The sequence below is a fragment of the Pyrus communis genome, chromosome 12, assembly GCF_041283825.1.
Source record: "Pyrus communis isolate YQ-2024b chromosome 12, ASM4128382v1, whole genome shotgun sequence".
Classification (NCBI taxonomy): Eukaryota; Viridiplantae; Streptophyta; class Magnoliopsida; order Rosales; family Rosaceae; genus Pyrus; species Pyrus communis.
This window is the reverse complement of record NC_142576.1, coordinates 21581219-21601889: the sequence shown is the minus strand read 5'-3', so window position 1 is coordinate 21601889 and position 20671 is coordinate 21581219. Positions and strand designations below refer to the sequence as shown.

The 20671-nt window shown below is 39.7% G+C and overlaps 1 protein-coding gene and 1 non-coding gene across 2 annotated transcripts; both read left to right on the top strand.

Moving 5' to 3' along the window:
* The first annotated feature begins 17142 nt into the window (after positions 1-17142).
* LOC148692486 (small nucleolar RNA snoR111) lies at positions 17143-17254 on the top strand. Its single transcript, XR_015954566.1, has one exon. It is a non-coding gene; the product is annotated as a small nucleolar RNA snoR111 (small nucleolar RNA).
* A 232-nt stretch (positions 17255-17486) lies between these two features.
* LOC148692485 (small ribosomal subunit protein eS28-like) lies at positions 17487-17979 on the top strand. The gene is made up of 2 exons (XM_088682029.1): positions 17487-17505; positions 17801-17979. Exons 1-2 carry the CDS (start codon positions 17487-17489, stop codon positions 17977-17979), a joined length of 198 nt encoding a protein of 65 aa, XP_088538155.1.
* The last annotated feature ends 2692 nt before the right edge of the window (positions 17980-20671 follow it).

Genomic DNA, 20671 nt, shown 5'->3' with positions numbered 1-20671 from the left:
AAATTTTTATAGAGGTTTTAATAATTTATTCATATAGCAATATTTAAAAGACTTGTGAGTCCATATATATGTCATATCAGTACATTAGTATAAATTTTAACAAAATTCTAACGAAAGGATTACATTGATTTGCGACATTTATTTTCAGAAATTACATTAATTGATTTTCATTTTTGAGGACCATCTTAATGATATAGGTCAATTTCAAGAACCACTTGTAATAAAACTAAAAAAAAATTACTTGACCGTAAAAGTAGTTAAAAAGAGAGCTGCTTATTGAGAAGTACTTATTACAAGAAGAAAGCACTTGTACTAATTACATGAAAAAGGGCATTTGTTCTTTAGTACATACATAGAAATCAAAGCGGAATAATAGTTAGTTAAAGGCCTATTTTCCTGCGGAATCCTTTGGTGGTTTCACGATCAGAACTGGACATGTTGCATGATGTGCACAATAGTCACTCACACTTCCTAACAATGCTCTGCACCCACCAAAAGAAATTATACAAGTCACATAAATAACTTTGACGATAATCCAAAATTGATGGGAAATAATTTCCGCACTTTTTCTCATTTATTTGACTCTTCATTTGCTGTTTAATCCAATCGCAAGAAACGAAGGTGTGCAGAGTAGACAACGAAAGGTGCGAGATCGTTTCCCAAATTGATTTGTGTCGTTGTGGTGTTTTGGGGTGGGTGGGGTGGGGGGTGTGGTTGGGTGGGTTGGGTGATAATCTAAAATCGATTCTGTGTCGTTTTGGGGTGATATAGTTAATGGAATTATGTGTGCTCAGCTTTTGACCATGCGAAGGCCACGACTGCCTACGACAAGAAGATCTACATGTATCGTACAAATTCTTCTCTTACCACATACATAATGCAACTTTGAGCTGAACGGTTGGGAAAAAACTATGAACAATGGCCATCATCACTTTAACAAAACATTATGGTATCGTTTAACAGCTCGGACTGTACTGATTATTTTTGTCAGATAGGATAAATAGCCATCGAATAATACTAACTAAATTAGTCGGACGTTTGGTGAAGTAATGGACTAATGACCGTATTATTTATACTCTGTATGGTACTGTTGACCCTAAAAATTACAAAGCCTACGTGGCGCGCATGCTGAGTAACTAATAAGCTAACTACGTCATTCGGTTGAATGCGGGGTGTGCCAACTCGTCGGCTGAGCTCGGCTTACGAGTAAAATTTGTTGATGTTGCGTTGAGCGCATTGCTAACTTCTTGATCTTGCGATTGCGGCCGAGGAAGGAACAAATCTCGGCCTTTGGATTCTCGAGCCTAAAGATAAGGCTGCTAGTTCTGCGAAGTTCAATATCAAATTCGGCTCTCAAGGTGCCGAATGTAATAACTTCGTAACACCTCACTTCGCCGAGAAGGCTAATGAGATGACCTCTGCCAATAAGGATTCGAAAATCCTTCTCGACCGAGACTTGGATAGGTAACCAGTCGGCCTCGACGCAGTGCTGTTTATCCAAACTGAAGGTGCTTTGGGAACGGCTAATTCTACGGCAACAATGTTGTTTATCCAAACTGAAAATGTTCGCCGGTTGCCTTCACAGTGTTGTTTATCCAAATTGAAGATGTGTCGGCGGAAAAAGAAAATAAAAAATCTCAAGATGTTTGAGAGGTTTTATGCAGGGCAATTGTGTGTTGAATTGGAGGTCCTTTTACATTGCCTGCCGCTTGGTATTTATAGAGATATGCATGCCCAAGTCACGAAAACCAATTCCATTCACACTGTGACTCTGAGTCTTCATTGGTTGCTAACCCTACGTCTTATCAATCAAGACTTGCCGTCATCTGCAACCCAATGCAATCTTGTTTTGACTAGATTATCGGCATAATTCTAAGAATATCCAGCAATACTTTTTATTCCACCATCATAACCCTTATCCATGCATAATAAACTTCTGCCAAATACCACATGCATGCATGATAACCATGCATCCAACAACTCTAATCAAACCTTCAGCCGTAACCATGCATGGCTTGCCAAATCCAAGCACACATAGATGACCAACTCCAATATGGCATCCTCATCTTGCACTAATATCTATGCCAATCCGTATCCATCTACCAACACTGCAGTAATGTATTAGGACTCTTGATAAAATACTCTGATGCTTTAATCCTCCGCACGTCTAAATTCCAAGAACCCCAAATCAACTTGAACTGTACCGCTTGCTTAGAAATATAATTTGCATCGTATCTATCCCATTTAAGAATATACCAAGATAATTCATTTTAAAGAAAATAATTATTATGATAAAAACCATAATATTATTCGTTAACAAAATTATCTTCACTTTTTCATCTAACGATCGGAAGTTATGCTCACTCAACGGTCTTGATTGCTCGGATCGATGGTGTAATTTTCGGCCCTTGCCCCCAATTTCCTTGAACTTCGGCTTGTAAGCCGAATGGTTAAGGAAATTTATCAATTGAACTAATGTCGACAGCAAATGGCTTTGTGAAAACCAAGGCCATAAAAATTTAAATATTGACCCAACTCTTTTCCACGGAATGGCCTCTCATAATCTCTTTTTACTGATAGGCTACTCTGACACACCTAAAGGAAATTAAGCCTTAGAAATTTCTGATCTTCAAAAATAGGTAATTTCCATACCTCCAACCTTATTGTGGGGTCCCAGCCTGGCTTTCAACAATGGCCTTGTTGAGTACACCACTTGTCCCTTCCATGCACATGTATACATGCATGCAATCTATTTAATGTAGAAAATGAGGGAGCTGCCGAGGTCGAGAAAAAATCGGAGGTCGAGAAAAATTGGGTCGAGGTTGGGCAACAAACCATTATGGGCAGCTTCTTGGCAGCTGGGCTTATCACCAATTAAAGTCGAATGATTAAGGAAATTAAGTCTCTCCAACCACCCAGGAGTACTTCGATCGTCATTCGGCTACCATTATCTTTATACACAGCTCGACAGAGTCTTCTCTGCCATAAACCTTATTATTTCTAGTATCTGTTTATTAGGCCGAGAACCAACAAAATAAACTGCTTTGAAGTGTCTCCACAGACAGTCGAAGTCACATCAATAACTGGCCGAATACATCAGCCAAATATACTAGCCAAATATACCAGTTGAAGAGTTGCCATTGAAATTTTTTATTTTGGTTGTGCGCCATGCACTGTCCACCGAATGTACCGAAGCATCATGCCGAGTAGGCCACCATGTCAAATCAAAACTCAATTCTTAATGGGGCATAACATCTCCACCGAGCATGCAAATAAAATCTAGTCACTGAGTACAAACAGAACTCGGCAAAAACAAACTGCCAGTAAGCCATTCCAGAATTTTCCATAACTCACTAGCTCACAATCAGTCGCCAGCAATAAAATCAACCTTTTCAATTTGATCCTTGCTCTATGCGCCAGCAAAATGAAACCAACTTATCAGTGAAGAGCATCGTCGAAAAGCCATTCTTTTTCGGTACACAACTCGGTAGACTGACCGCCAAGCCAGTGTGAAAATACCATAAATGTTCTTGACTCTGAAAAACACTCTTCATTAATAAGTTCATCTCGGCCGAATCAATAATCATCGAAAAATAGCACCCCACGACCGTAACAGTATTCTTTGACCGAGTCACCATTATCTATATATATTATTTCTCGACCGAGAAACTTTGAGAAAACAGGGCCGAGAATAATTTGATTCTCGGTAGCTCGGCCTACCATCAATTCTCGGTCATTGCTTCGATGAATACTGCTTTTTGCCTGTCCCTACTTTTCTACAACAGACATATATACAACAAATATTCTCTCTCGGCAAGGTGCAAATAAATATATTACCACCAATAAATACTGTGAGATGCCATATAATCTTCATCACGGTGGATATTCCTTTGTTGATGACCAAAACCACCTTGGTTAGGCCTGTACTGTTGATATGCACGGAACATAACTCATGATTTCTTCTTTATCCCACTCCGCTGACTCCAGAAACCAATCTTGCCAAGTGACATTCAAAGCCAACTAATTGAATATGTGAATTTTGGCTTCTCGGCAGAATTTGTGTGAAGACCATAAAAGTCAAAGATTCCACCGAGAGTAATGCTCTGCAACGCTTTGTAACAAATTCGTCGATGGTCATGGCTTCCTTCGACCAAAGAACAACTCATAGTCGAGTAGACATGGTCGAAAATTTTACCGTTATTGAGCCGGCGGAATACAAACATAAAAAACGACTAACATCTTACTAAGTCGTTGAACTTGACAATTTATGTAATAACCCAGTCGTGCACATCCACCCTATCAAGTAAAAAATTGCAGCTAATATCAAATCCATGCTGGAACAATTGGTGAATACAAGCTATTTTCGCTCGACCAAATTGGCCTTGCACGAAGTGTCATAACCCCACCGAAGAAGTTTATCACCGGATCTCCAAATTGTCTGATAGTCTTGTGTCAATAAAAACAAATCTCACCTCATTGAGATTCAAGGCAGTGTAGACCCACCGAATGAGAAATCCAACTCCGTCGAATTTCTTCCTGATCATTCTCGGCCTATGAAATCCACTGCCTGGCTTGCTTACTCTCGGCCTAGACAGCTGAAAATTATGTTTTATGGATTTGAACGAGGTCAGGATGCTCGTTGCCCCCCTAATTTCTTATGCATCGGCTGAGGAGAAGGAGTCGAATGGTTAAGAAAATAATTTACTCATCATTTTTTTTCTTAGCAAATGAAAATGAAAATGACCGAACCATAATCAGGAGGAGGCCAACGATGCTTTATTCCAAGCCGAGATCTTTTTATATATAAAATTTCACATTGTTTTCGCTCTAGGCCGAATAAAGAATTTTCTCCAAATATTTCTAACTTGGCGAAATATTTTTTACCTTCGGCCGCCGAATGTGTTGGACAATTATTATGCTCCCCAGGCATAATTTCTTTGCCAATTTTGACTTTCAACTCGAACAACTTAGCCGAATGGGATTTCTTCATATCGGCTTTATCACCAACAATCATATCGATTGGTGTAGTTTCGGTGTCTAAAACCATGTCTCCAATTACCATATCAATTGATGTGGCTTTATGGTCTGAAGTCGTGTATTGGTCTTGTTCGTCATTGGAACACTCTTCTGACGAATCATTTTCTGAGTCATTTTTTGGCTCAGAAACTTGAACATTTTCTTCTAGGCCTACCACACTTTCAGTCTTGACCGAAAAAATAGGTGGCCTTTGTTCTTCGGCCAAATTAACAATTTTCTTAGGCCGATGTCTGATTATGGCCGGAGCGGAAAATTGCCCCCCGGTCTTTTCAACCAACCATTCCTCAAATGGAATCAATTTGTAGTCGAAAATGTAAGGAAAATATTCTCCATCTAGCCAGACATTAAATCGAGCCCTATCTTCATTTACCCATTGCTTTTGCAGGGTAACATGAGCTTTTATTCTCAACATGTAAGCGAATGACTTTTGCAGCTCTTTATGGCCACGAAGAACTTTTTCCACTTCCAAAGATCTTTTTCGTTCTTCATTGTGTTTTTTCAATTCCTCTAGGCGCTTGTACAATCGGCTACGTTGAGCCAGATTGGAATCTTGATATCTCATATGAACTTTGTAGTTTTAGCACTGGGTCCCATTGGGCGTGCCAAAATGTTGACCTTAAAAATTACAAAGCCTACGTGGCGTGCATGCCAAGTAACTAATAAGCTAACTACGTCACTCGGTTGAATACAGGGCGTGCCAACTCGTCGGCCGAGCTCGACTGACGAGTAAAATTTATTGATGTTGCGTTGAGCGCGTTGTTGACTTCTTGATCTTGCGATTGCGGCCGAGGAAGGAACAAATCTCGGCCTTTGGATTCTCGAGCCTGAAGACAAGGCTGCTAGTTCTGCGAAGTTCAATATCAAATTCGGCTCTCAGGGTGCCGAATGTAGTAACCTGGTAACACCTCACTTCGCCTAAAAGGCTAATGAGATGACCTCTGCTAATAAGGATTCGAAAATCCTTCTTGACCGAGACTTGGATAGGTAACCAGTCGACCTCGATGCAGTGCTGTTTATCCAAACTAAAGGTGCTTCGGGAACGGCTGATTCTACGGCAACATTGTTGTTTATCCAAACTGAAGATGTTCACCGGTTGCCTTCACAGTGCTGTTTATCCAAACTGAAGATGTGTTGGCGGAAAAAGAAAATAAAAAATCTCAAGATGTTTGAGAGGTTTTGCGTAGGGCAATTGTGTGTTGAATTGGAGGTCATTTTACCTTACCTACCGCTTAGTATTTATAGAGATATGCATGCCCAAGTCGCAAAAACCAATTCCATTCACACTATGACTATGAGTCTTCATTGGTTGCTAACCCTACGTCTTATCAATCAAGACTTGCCGTCATCTGCAACCTAATACAATCTTGTTTTCACTAGATTATCAACATAATTCTAAGAATATCCAGCAATACTTTTTATTCCACCATCATAACCCTTATCCATGCATAATAAACTTCTGCCAAATACCACATGCATGCATGATAATCATGCATCCAACAACTCTAATCAAACCTTCAGCCGTAACCATGCATGGCTGGCCAAATCCAAGCACACGTGGATGACCAACTCCAATCTGGCATCCTCATCTTGCACTGATATCTATGCCAATCCGTATCCATTTACCAACACTGCAGTAACGTATTAGGACTCTTGATAAAATACTCTGATTGACACACCCCAACCGAGATCAGGGCGTGTTGGCCATCACACGAAGGTGACGTAGCCATGTGCACGTGCGGAAGCTAATAAGATAGTAATATAAAGTACGAATAATTAAAAACTAACTAGCATACAATGTACTAATACAAGTGCTAGCGTGTGAGTCACAAATTCAGAGCAAGTCTACAGCAGTCCAAAAGAAAATATGCGACAATAGTACACCCGAAGGTGACCCTACTATGATAGGTGTCTGTCAGCAGTGCCGGAAAAGCCCTCTGGGAAACCACCGGAACTGCTACTCAACTAGAACCTGGAGGGGCGCAAAACAAAAGTGTGAGTGGGCAAAAACAAATCTTTCGAAAACCATTTACAAAATACTTTCTAACCCCTCGCCGTAAAACCTGTATACTTCCCAGAAAATATATATACGCATAATACATATGCCAAACATGCTCAAATAATATGCCAAACGTGCTCAAATATATGCCATGCCGAAATCTCATAATAATATGCAAGTGCTCAGGTATAATCATGTCGATATCATGTAATCTGGCAGCCAGAGTCACCTAACGTGACCTGTACGGCTGCATATAGAGCTCAAATCTCAATCTCAATATCTGAACCTGCCCACGAGTCGGAACCACCTAAAGTGGTCTGTACGACAGGCCTGAGTGTAATACATATATACGCTCTAGTGCTACGATCACGTGAAGGCTGTGCGAATAATCGCGGGTCACCTACGAGTCGGAACCACCTAAAGTGGTCTGTACGACAGGACTGTGCACCTAACTTGGATCCAAGCTGAGCGTGTGGTGCGGGAGGTGAACATCACGTGAAGGACTGTGCCCTACTCTGGGCGGGAGCACTAACACCGGGGGTGCAGGTTATGAGCTCTCTAAGCATCTCAAACTACTACTGAATATAAACATGAATGCCCCTTACCTGGCACTTACCTGTGCGTCCACAACACCAAATATGCATATATATATGTATACCACTACTATTGTATGCAATGATGCATAAACGATAATAATATGGTGCATGGCATAAAACAATTAACCCTTTTTAAGCAATTTCTGGGAAAATAAATGTATATAGGTATATACGGAAAACCAAAAGCCCACTCACTGGTATGTAGAAGGGTCGTAGCCCCCCTGCCTCGCGTGTGCACGCTCGTCCTCGGGATACGTGTCACCTATATGCGAAATAGCTATAAAAACGTCAACTTTAAAGCACATAACCAACTTCTCGTAATAACTTCTCATACATTGCTCAATTTGGACAATTGAATATACCAACGTGCTCTACACAACCTCAGGATCACAACCATATTTTTAGAAAAATTTTCCTCCGCCGCACGCGCCCCCACGCGCCGGCCACGCGCAGGCACGTGCGGTGCACACGGACGACGTCAACTGACGCCGTGAGGAATATTCCGTTATTTCTAACAGATTCCGTCAACGGCGTCAGGAATATTCCGTCAGATTTGACGGAATATTCCGTCACCTTCTCCGTTCAAACTCCGGTGCCGTCGCCGGCGCCGGAAAACTGGGAAACCTGCAACTCGTGTTTTCTCACTCATTTCTCAACCGTTTTTCACATTTCTTGCACCAAATTAAAGCCCTAGACTAGTAGAACACATCTATACAAGTTTTAAGGGCTAAAACTCAGTAGATCATACCTGTGCAAACTTTCCAAAACCGGCCAACTTCAAACACAACGATCCCGACGTCCAAACTCGTCCAACGAAGTACTCCTAAGCTCCTTGGGACCCCACTAAGACAACTATGAGCTTCAAAATCCCAAAAACAAGCTAGATTAAATTTGCATGAACAGTACTCAAAACGGACATCGTCGAATCGACGTGAAAACGACGGATTTCTTACCTGAAAATGGTATGGTTGCACTCGCACGAGCTTCACGAGTTCGAAGGTGTCCCTAGTTTCCTCGATCTGCTAAGGTTTGGTGGGTTGGGTGTGTGTCCGTACATTTACAGAAGAAAGAAGAAGAAATGGGAGCACGGGAGAGAAAGACAGGGAGAAGACAGAGAGTGAGGGAGATGACAGTATGTGTGTGTGTGTGTGTGGCCTAGCACATGCCAACACCACACAAAATGACCAAGACAACATAACAAAAACAAACTAGGGGTAAAATGGTCATTTCACATGTACGTTAATATGAATTTTGGGACGGGATGTCACACTGATGCTCTCATCCTCCGCACGTCTAAATTCCAAGAACCCCAAATCAACTTGAACTCTACCGCTTGCTTAGAAATATAATTTGCATCTTATCTATCCCATTTAAGAATATACCAAGATAATTCATTTTAAAGAAAATAATTATTATGATAAAAACCATAATATTATTCTTTAACAAAATTATCTTCACTTTTTCATCCGACGATCGAGAGTTATGCTCACTCAACGGTCTTGATTGCTCGGACCGATGGTGTAAATGTCCGCCCAAACAGGTACTGAACCAGATAAGAAAAGGGAAGTTACATCGTTGATATAATCTCAATGAGTTTAGTGTAAGTTACATCATTGATAGAAGGCAAGTCATTAGTTGCCAACACAACCTGCATAATAAGAGGCAATCATGTGAAAATGCTCAGCAAGGCAACTCATTCACAAAGCATTCATAATAAATTTCATGCCTTTAGTTATTTGGCATGAGGAAACAAATTCGGAAAATACATGCTAAAGAACCAGATGCATTGAACATAAGAACAAGATTTGACAGTACTTGTGTCCCACGCCGGAGTAATTCTCTTCCAAATAGTAAGATACCCAAAATAATACCATAAATATTTAGACTTACAGAAATATTTACTATAACTTATCAAATCCCACCCTCCATACGAACCTGCTCATCGATTCACCAACCAAAATTAAAATCCTAGATTGAATATTTTCAATGGTAATAAACCAACAGGCTCCTCGTCGAAGCCCAGATCCGAATTGCTATCCCCGTCCTTGTCGAAGCTCGGCTCCCTTCCTCGTCAAAACCCAGATTGGAAGAATTCGAATCATCGTCTTCGTCCTTCAACCCATGGAAGGTTTTGTCGTCACTTGTCAGAGATCGAAGGCGAATGGAGGAGGTGGGAGGTGTGTGTGCGGGTTTAAGGAGGAGGGAGGAACAGAGAGTGAAAAGAAGAAGAAGGCGAAGATGAACTTGGGATCCAGACAAGAGAGCGCAGGCGATGTGAGAGAGTGGAAGGAGAGTGCTGCGATAGAAGGAGAGGGACGAAGAAGCGATAGAGAGGGAGGAGTAAGCGAGGAGAGCCATTCTACCCAACTAATTATCCGAAGGTTTTGGTTGGGATAAAAAAGCGGGCGGAAGGTGTATAAAATAAGTGGGTCCGGATTAAATAATTCGGTCTTTATTTAATACAAAGCTCACCAAACATCCGTTTCGTACTATTAATATTATCCGATGGCCTTATATAGCGTGCCAAACGAGGCCTATAGGCGATCTAGAATAACAGTTTGACAACATAAACATTTAAGTTCTTGAATAAGAATCTTAGTTCTTAAAAAAAGATTTTCAGTGGTAAATTTATACAATAATTGGCGGTTTTGCTTAAAGATGGATTTTTGGGAAGAACTTATCACAGAGCTAGTGGTTTATATTCTGATAGCATAGATGACGTGAGTACGCAATTATTTCTCTCAACTATTAAATGAGTTAATTACCATCTTATCCTTGCATATCTCCAGAGCGCGAGAGAGAACAGAGGCTGCACCTTCTTCCTGTGCTTTGCGCTCAGACTCCAACAAAGACGGCGTTGCATAAAGCGCCGCTCCACCGGGTCTGGCAGGGAGGGCGTAGTGCGGCAGCATGACATGAACCAGCGTCGTCATGCTCACGTTCTCCTGGCTAACCGCTTCCACCATTATTAGTCATGAACATGAACAAGGAGAAAGTCCAAACGACAAGGTTGTTAGTGACTTTCAATAGAGTTTGATAGAAAACAACCCTATAGCTAGGATTCCTCGTTTCACAAATATTGTAATTAATTGCAAATTAATGTGTTTTTTAAGCTCTCTTACTCTTTTTTTTAACAAAAAATATTATCTAGATTAAGGTGATAGGAAAGTAGGTTAAGCTTCACAATGTAAAACTATTATCTAGATTAATGTGTTCACAATGTGCCAGCAATAATATGATTCAAATTTGCTAGCAATAATGTGTTCACAATGTGCTAGCAATAATGTGATCTAGATTAACGTGCTAGCAATAATGTGATCTAGATTAATGTATAACAAAAAATATTATCTAGATTAATGTGTTCACAATGTGCTACCAATAATGTGATTCAAATTTGCTTTTACGAGAATCGAACCTATCTCACCTACCACTGAAGAAAATAACCTATGGACGGGATAACTTATAACTTTTTTTTTTTTTTTTTTTTTTTAAAATTAAAATCCTTTCTTTCACTTCTATAACTTTGCAATTCGTTCTCGCACGCCGTTCTCTTTGCAGTCTGTCATCGAACCGCCGTTTATGCTCGTACCAAACTAGCAATACTGTCAGAGACTCAGAGCCTAGTTATATATTGGACTCTAGAGTATTCAGTACTTGTATTTCTGATAGTATTGTCCCGCCAAAATCTTGTAAATCAGGTATGCTTTACATCTTGGATATCTGATTAAGTTTTCTTTTCAATATGTTTAGCCACAATATCCGCGAAGAAATCTTGTTTGATATTCTTGCAAGATTGCCGGTCAAATCTCTTTTGCGGTTTATATGTGTTCGTATATCTTGGAAACGTTTAGTTAGCAGCCCTAGTTGCAAAGATGCTCATCCCGAAAGGAACATCGTGCAGAGTTCTTGTGATTATCTCCTCATCCAAACAGATGACAAGAAAAATTGTTTGTCACTGTTTGATGCCGAAACATTGTCCAAGTGTTTGGATATAGAGCTTCCTGCGGACAAATTAGGTTTCAGATTCTTTGTTCATGGTTCGTGCAATGAAATGAATTGGTTTGTATCTCTGATTATAATTTCTTGAGTTTGAATAATCCTATATACCTATGGAATCCATCGATCAGAAAACCCAAGACGCTTCCTAATGGCTTCATTCAGCACACAAGCCATTTTGTTAATCTCGGTTTCGGGTTTCATAGTGGGGAAAACGACTATAAGGTTATGAGGCTTGTTAGGGTTTCACTTCCACGCGAGAATGTCGTCCTTGAAGTTGAGGTTTACAGTCTTAGAACAGATGCTTGGAGAAGAATAACTGTGATGCCTTCTTTTTCAGATACTGTCGTTTTGTGGCAATCTAGATGTAACTTCGTTGATGGAGCTGTGTATTGGATTATAACAGAGCTTTCTTATATTTCCGTCCTTGCTTTCGATATGAGGAGTGAGGTTGCTCAAAAGATTGTGCTACTACCCGAATTTATAGGTCAAGTTTGTATCGGAGTGTTTGACAAATCACTCTCTTTGTTCCTGTTTGAACCCGATTTTACACTATCGGCCTGAGCAATCGAGACCGTAGATAATATTATTAAGAAAATATCACAATGTTATCTGGGGAATTATTAAGAAAATTATTTCTAAAAATGTGGAGATAATTAAGGAGTTCAAAAGATTCAATACTACCGGATTAGAAGATCAAAGGTGGCTTAAATGTCGTGCGGCTATGCATTTTCAGAGAAGGTGTTTTGCATTTGTGCATGTGGTTGGAAGAAAAGCATGTGGCATGCATGGTTGCACACGGGCAAATAGGTGGTGATAGGCTTTGGCCTATCATGAGATAAGGAAATGGCCACGTGGAATGCATCCAGAAGATAAGAAAGGAAAAAACATGGGCTTTTTGAAAAAATGGTGATAATACCGAAGCAAAGTTAGGTGATGATGGCTTTCTGTCAGTTTGAATTGAAATCAAATTCTACTAGTGAAGCCGCACCACACATCTGCTTCTATAAATACAAGGCTGTGAACACCATTCAAAGGACCTCCAATTCAACACACAACTGCCCTACGCAAAACCTCTCAAACATCTTGAGATTTTTTTATTTTCTTTTTTTTCGCCGACACATCTTCAGTTTGGATAAACAGCACTGTGAAGGCAACCGGCGAACATCTTCAGTTTGGATAAACAGCACTGTTGCCGTAGAATCAGTCGTTCCTGAAGCACCTTCAGTTTGGATAAACAGCACTGCGTCGAGACCGACTGGTTATCTATCCAAGTCTGGGTCGAGAAGGATTTTCAAGTCCTTATTGGCAGAGGTCATCTCATTAGCCTTCTAGGCGAAGTGAGGTGTTACCAGGTTACTACATTCGGCACCCGGAGAGCCGAATTTGATATTGAACTTCGTAGAACTAGCAGCCTTGTCTTCAGGCTCGAGAATCCAAAGGCCGAGATTTGTTCCTTCCTCGGCCGCAGTCGCAAGATAAAGAATTCAGCAACGTGCTCAACGCAACATCAACAAATTTTACTCCTCAGCCGAGCTCGGCCGACGAGTTGGCACGCCCCGCATTCAACCGAAGGACGTAGTTAGCTTATTAGTTACTCGGCATGCGCGCCACGTAGGCTTTGTAATTTTTAGGGTCAACAGTTCCATACAAGACATGGTTACGCTTTGAAGAATTTGTATATCGACATATGGGTTCTGAAAGCGGATGCTTGGAAAATGATCCGGAGGAATTATTTTCCCGATGGGACTGGATTTGTAGCCTGGCCATTGGGGATTGGAGTAGGAAGGGAAAAAAAAAAGGGAGAGAATCCTACTCCTTGGGGATTAGAACAAATCTTGGCAAAGTTCACATGATTCAGGATGGTGGAAAACATAAGCTTGTTTTGTATGATCCCGAGTCACACCAAGTTAAAGTTACTGGAGTCAGAACTAAGTCATGTTACTTTCACTATGTTGATGCTTATTGTCAGAGTTTATTTTTACTCGACTAATGATCGATGGAATTCTTAATTATTAGTTGTGAGTTGTGTTTTGGTGATTGGAGATGTTTTTACTTAGTAAAATATTGTCTTCAAACACTTTTATTTTTTACATTTGTGTTGCAGAAATGATCATTTATAAGTAAGAATAACATATTGAACACAACGATGACATATATAACGCAAAACAACTGTTAAAATATGTTTTATTGATCATATATAATGACGACTACTAATTTCTCTGTAACCAAATGTCAATGTATTTATTGTAGCTAATTACCCTTTTTCTTAACTACAATTATGTACGTGTGTTGGGGGGTTATGTAATCATCAGCCAGATGTTTAGATCAAACTGAATTTCATATTGCTAAATCATTGATATATGATTTTATGTTCAATCAACTCAAAAACAAGGAGTGCTTGTGTGGAAAGTTGGAGTGCCACAAAAATGATCACCTCCCTTTCTTATTAAAAAAACAAAAAAAAATTGCAATTAGCTACAATAAACATATTTTGATTTCCACATCTATTTAGCGCTTTTTTTTTTCTTTTTTTTTTTGTAACGATAAGGTTGGTTAGTTAAAATTGCTAAATATTAGGTAGGAGGATGGTGGGAATTCAACTCGCACCAAGATGGAAATGAATTATTGCTTTTCGACACTGCCGTTATCTTGTTTTCCTCCTAAATTGACATGCCCCGATGCCGATATTCCCCGAATACCAGGGTAGATACGTGCTGGCCGACACCCGAAGGTGACGCAAACCATTTATTAAATGTAAATGTTGAGAACAGGAAATAAATAAGACTTATAAATTTAAATATAATGAATTAACATGCAATTGAGGAACGTGTTCAGAACATACAACTAACTAGAACACTAAAAAAGACAATATAAAATAGAATGAACAAGGAGTGGGTCCTACACCGAGAGGACTTGAAAATGTCGATGCGAAAGTGCCTTGATGCCGGGATTGTTCGCCTCGATTCTAATTCTTGATGGGGTGCAAAACAAACATGAGTGGACCAAGTTGATATATATATATATATATATATATATATATATATATATATATAATATTGAAACAATTATCAACATACTAACCCCCAAAGTTTTATGAAAACTAATAGCATAATATGTAACAGGTTTTCCGAAACCCTAGCATGCCATAAAACCTGTCATAAATCATATCTCGTATAAAGTGTGCTAACTAGTGGTATCATAATCGTCTGAAGGCATAACATAGAACTCTTCCTCCTGAACACTTCCTTCACAAGTATCAATCGCCCGCAGGCTCCTACAACACCCACTCGAAGGCTCCTACAACACCCACCTGAAGGCTCCTACAACACCCACCCGAAGGCATATATATGATATCAATCGCCCGAAGTCTCCTACAACACCCACCCCGAAGGCATATATATAGTGACCACTAGATACGCACAAAACCATTGAACATACTCTTTCCAAACATTGGTACATATATCTCAAAAGCATCTTCATAGTATAAAGTCATCCATCATCTATACTATAAAGAAGTGTGAAAACATGTTCTAACTAGTATATCGTCATCCATCAGATATCCTACAAAGAACATGGGTTCGATAGAAAATATGATAATTCAAAGTATTCTAAATAAGCATAATATCTCATAAAACGTAGTCATTAAACCATGTTTTTCATGTATGCATTTCTACTATTAAAACATGCATTTTAGAAGGGGTCTACTCACAAATACTTTGCCGCCGAAAAGCCATGCAAACTAACGAAGACGGAACGCCACAAACAATTGTCCCTAAGCACATAAAGGGTACAATTAATAAAAAAGCTAATAAAACGATTTAATTTGGAAAAACAGATGTAAAAAACGGGTCTAGGACGTCAAAATTAGCCTAGGAAAGGTTCCGGATGAAACCAAAAATGTTAACGGTTAACATTGACTGGTCAAAGTCAACGCCCAGCATTGATCGGGTCAAAGTCAACGGGTCAAACTGCGTTGGACCGGTTTAGGGTTGGATCCGGGTTGGGTCCTAGGGTTTTAGGTGGGCTGGGTTTAGGGTTTAAGGTTAACGGGCGGAATGCCCAATTTGGGTGGCCCAAAAACCTGTCCCTTACTGGGTTCTAAAAAGGCTGGAGGCCCTGGGTTGCACACATATGGGCCTGGGCTGGAAAGCCCAGCCCAAGGGTTTTGGGTTTCCAAAGAAAATAAAATAAAAATAAAAACTGAAAGGCTTGGGTTTTTTGGTCTAACGACTAACGAGTCACAACGGCCCAAGGGCCTGGTTTCGTTTCTCGCCGGGGAAGGAGGCTGGAGCCTCCGATGCTCCAGTTAACTCTGATCTACCATTTTAACCTACGATCTAGGTATAGAAATGAAGTGCAAGGTGAGGGGAAGTGTTTTATCACCTTCGATTCACCGTGGAAGGGCCGAAGATGGCCAAAAATCTATGTGAAACCCATGGGGGTTCACCGAAGCAGTTTGATGGGCTTCTGGGTGACTCAAAGCTCCACAGATGCGACGAGAGTGAGAGTGAGAGTCCACGATGGTGGTGGTGGTGGTGGTGTCGATGTCGGGGTAGTGGTGTGGGTGTGTGTGGGTATGGGTTTGATCGAGGAGGGAGAGTGCGAGAGAGAGAGCAATTGGGCCCGGGGGACAAAATTCAGGGGTGGGCCCCTTGGCACACCCATTAAGACTCAAAAATAATTTTAAAAGAAAATTATCTAGCCCAAGATGCAAAATTCATGAAAATACCCTATTTGTTCCAATAAAATCAGGACGGGCTGTTACATAAATAACTAGCTCTCTAAGTCTGCCCTAACTTCCCCTACTCTGTGTGCGTCTCGCTCCTCGTCGTACAGTTGCCACGGCCAAAAATTGCAGAGCTCCTTTCCAGAAGTTGGGGTATACCCGTTTTACCCCAGTCTCCCTCTTTGTTAAGGTTTCATCTTCCTCTCTTTTGCTTATTGTTTTGTTGTAGCAACACAAAGAAAACTATAGAATACTGATAAATTTGGCTTTTTTTTAGTTAATATTTTATTGAAATTTCATATGTACGTTGTAGCATTCTAAGTTGCTTCTGTGAAATTTTAATGGCTCACGATGTTTCTCAATGATTTTGTTTTTGGAAAATGCCTTTAGTATGTGAGGATGTGAAGGTAAAAGCGTCACACGTGAAAGGAAAAATCTTGCAAGGGGCTTATGAGAGATTGGGCTACTCCTTATATTACTAATTGGTTTTATAGTAAAACCTCAACTTTCTTCCTGGTATTAGAGCAGGTTGAAATAAGTGTGAAGCTCAATGGCCACACATGCGCCACGTCATCCAATTTGTCTTATCCACGTGTTTGGTTTGAAATTTCGTCACATATTAGGGTGGGTGTAATAAGGATGTAAAGGAAACAGAGTTCCACGTTGGTTTTAATGTTTGTTCTATATTGAATGGGGGTTTTACTAAAATGGTATTTATGAGTTATTCGTCCCATTTTCTTTTTTCAGTTATGTTGTTTTTATGCGTTTTATACTTCATTTGTTTGAACTTGATGCGTTATAAACATGTTTGTTGAATGTGATTTGGAGAAGTAAAATTGGCGATTCATCGTTTCTTTCGTCATCTTATAAATTGGCAATTCGATTGTTTCTCGTCCACATTTTTAGTTGTAAAACGAGGCATAATTTTGCATTGTTGCTTTCCTTTACCTACTGTCTTATTGCATATATGTTGTATTTCAGTATATTCCTCATACAATTCAGCTAGCTTTGTATTTCAGTATATTCCTCATACAATTCAGCTAGCTTGAATTATTAGATTGTAGGGTTTGAACTAAATTGACGATTTTGTGTTTTTCTAAAATTCTCTCTTCTGTTTTGTTAACTGTGAAGAATGGGAAACACAATCAAGCATGTTGAAGAAAGCTGGGGTTCCACTAAAAAACTAATCGGCAATTTTTCCAATGTAATATTCGTTCTCAACACTACCCCCTTACGTGTGACGAATTTTCAAACCTAGCACGTGGACAACACAAATTGGGTGACATAGAGCACGCGTCGTCGTTGGACTTCACATGTGAGACAACCTGAAGAAGGCTGGGGTTCCATTCCACCATAAACCAATTGGCAATTTAGGAAGTAGCCTAACTTTTTATAAACGCATGCAAGGTCCCTCATTTTTTTTAATGTAGGATTCACACTCAACACATGCTATTCTGATCAAGGTTATGGGACGGACTGGATCTCGTGCACAGGTGACTCAAGTGAGAGTCAAGTTTCTGGATGACAGGAACCGTTTCATCATGAGGAACATCAAAGGCCTAATCAAGGAAGGTGATATCCTTATCTTGCTCGAATTTGAGAAGGAAGCCAGAAGGTTGCGCTGATCAGTCTTCTGTGTTGGTTTTCATACCTCTTCTGTCCATAGGACTTTTATTACCTATGTTGGTGAATGCCATTTGCTCTGAGAATGCATGCTCTAGTTTTTTCAGTTTATGGTTCTTGGTGTTATTAGCTGATGGATTGAAAGATCGAGCATCACAGACTTGAAAATTCGGGATGAAATTTCTTCCTATGTCTGGTTTATAGTTGAACATGGTGAATGTTACTATTTATTTAGTTTGGATTTGGAAACGTTATATGGCTTAATATTTTGGTTGACTTGAATTTCGTTTTGATTGTGTTGCTCTCTACGGTGAATTTGTTGAGTCTCTTTATAGGTAAACGACCTACCATTATCTACTGCGCTCTTGCTTGATTGTTTCCAAACATGAACATGCTTACCTTTGTTGCTTTTGATAATGTAAGCCACTGCTGTTATTGTGTTTGTAGTGCTTTTAGATGCTTCTTCAAAAAATGCTTTCTAAAACTTTCTGCAGCAACTATTGCTTTTGTGATCCATTGTGAAAGAAAGGACTGTAAGAGAATCCTAAAGCAAATTAAAGCATTGATCACCAGTTGGGAAAGGGGTTACCTTGCTGCCTTATGCAGTTCGGGTAAGGAAGTAAACGTTGTCGCGCGTTTGAAATTAATGAGACACCGGAGAGAAAGTGAGAGAAGCGGGTTTGGATTCGAGAATTGGTTGAAGAATGCTATTTACTTCTCTTAGGAAGCATAGTGGAGTTCCTTTCTCTTTAAGAAAAAAGTGAGAAATAGAATGGGGGAGGTATACGGCTGATAGGGATTCTGAGAAGAGAGTGGGGTAAAAAGAGGAAGAAATTTGGGCTGTTAGATGAATTTGATCTTGTATATTAATTAGGATAAAACTAATTATGAGAACGCTAAATATAAATTTTTTTTTTGAAAACATTTTAGTTAAGGGAAGAGATTTCAATACATTACATCACATTTTCTACACTCCCTTTTAATATTCACCCTTCATTTTGTGAAATCTCGTTCCTGGATTTCATTGTTATAATCTACGTATTTGTATTATTGAGATTTTATATTATTTTTCTAGAATTTATATTAATTTATTTGAATTTAGATTTTAATTAAACTAGTTACGAAGTTTGAAGTTTGGAAATTAATTATTCAAAATCCGTAGACCTTTTGAGGTCACAATTTATATTTTCGAATAGAGCTCGATCTCACGAATGCACGGGTGCAAACCGTTCGTGAAATGGAGTTATAACGAAAAAGTTATTAACGTTTAGAGTTAGAGACATTTTTGTAATTTTGACCATAATCTAGAAGGCTCCAGATTTTCTGGAGCAATGAGATGTGCCACATGTGTGGCTAGGAGGAAAGGAAAAGAAGAGAAATGAGAGAAATGGACGGGTGAGATGAAAAGGAGATGAGAGAAAATGAGAGATAGGGGGAACATATGGCCCAATCAGAGATGAGGGGGAAGAGAGGAGTGAACCAATGAGAAAAGAAAGAAAGGAGTGAAAGGAGGGATGAGATAAGGAAGGGAAAACCAGACCCTCCCTTCGACCCGTGACCCTACCCGGTTTCCACAACCAATTCCGAGGGTTTTTTGTTCGTTTTTTCGGCGAACCACGTCACCTAACCATCGAGAAAACATTCCCCATTGTTCCCTCTTCCTATTACACCCCAAAATCAAAGATATTTGACTTTGAATTGGGAAAACCGCACCGATGGGTGCAGGCGTACTTGCTGTCGATCCTGTAATTCTAAAACAATTTCCTTCGATCACCACCACCTATAGCATCCTCTTGAGCCCAGGAACAAAGCCCAAACAACTTTGGGGGCGGCAGAGCTGTTTTGGAGTTGAATCAAGAACACCCAAATTAAGGGTTTCCGGCGGATCGAGGACAATTTCAGGCGTTTCCCGGCCGAATTGAACTTTGGCATAACTATGAAAGTTGTTCCTATCATTGAAATCTACTTGCCTATAAAATTTAGTAATTTTAGAGTTAGTCGGAAAATTGGGTTTCTGTTTGCTGGAAACCGCCACCTGCAACAGTACGTGGCCAGTGGGTCGACGATGTCTTTCTAAGTTCAATTAGATGTCCTGATTTCATATTTGATATCTGTATGATGTGAATTGATCATTTGAACCTAGTTTCATCATGGTACATCACTTGATTATTATATATATCGACGATCGGACCGTTGGATCGTCACCAAACTTTAATGCGTTATAGAACGTAATATTTGAGAATATTAGGAATTGATAGATCGGGAATCCGACATATGGATCTTCCCGAATTAGATTTCAAAGTTTGTAAAATAAATTGTTAACCGCCACCTAATCATAGTAATTGGCGGAGATCCGACCGTCAGATCGTGATGAGATTTTAGTATGTTGTTTTATAAGCATAATATGGACCTTAGGACGTTACGAAATCTGATGTGTGGATTTTCCAAATTGAATAGCTAGGGTTGTGGACCCCACCGGTGATGGAGAGTTGACTTTTGGTCAGCATGTCTCGATTCGTTTAAAATACTAAAATTAGTATTACTAGAGACTTAGTGAGGCTTTGTGGGCCTATCTTGGTGAGGGACTTTAATATATGAGATATTGATATAGTTATTATCCTGGTTTCGTATTTAATATCCTTTGTGGATAACACATAACTTTATAAATGTGATTTCTAATGAAATGTTATATAT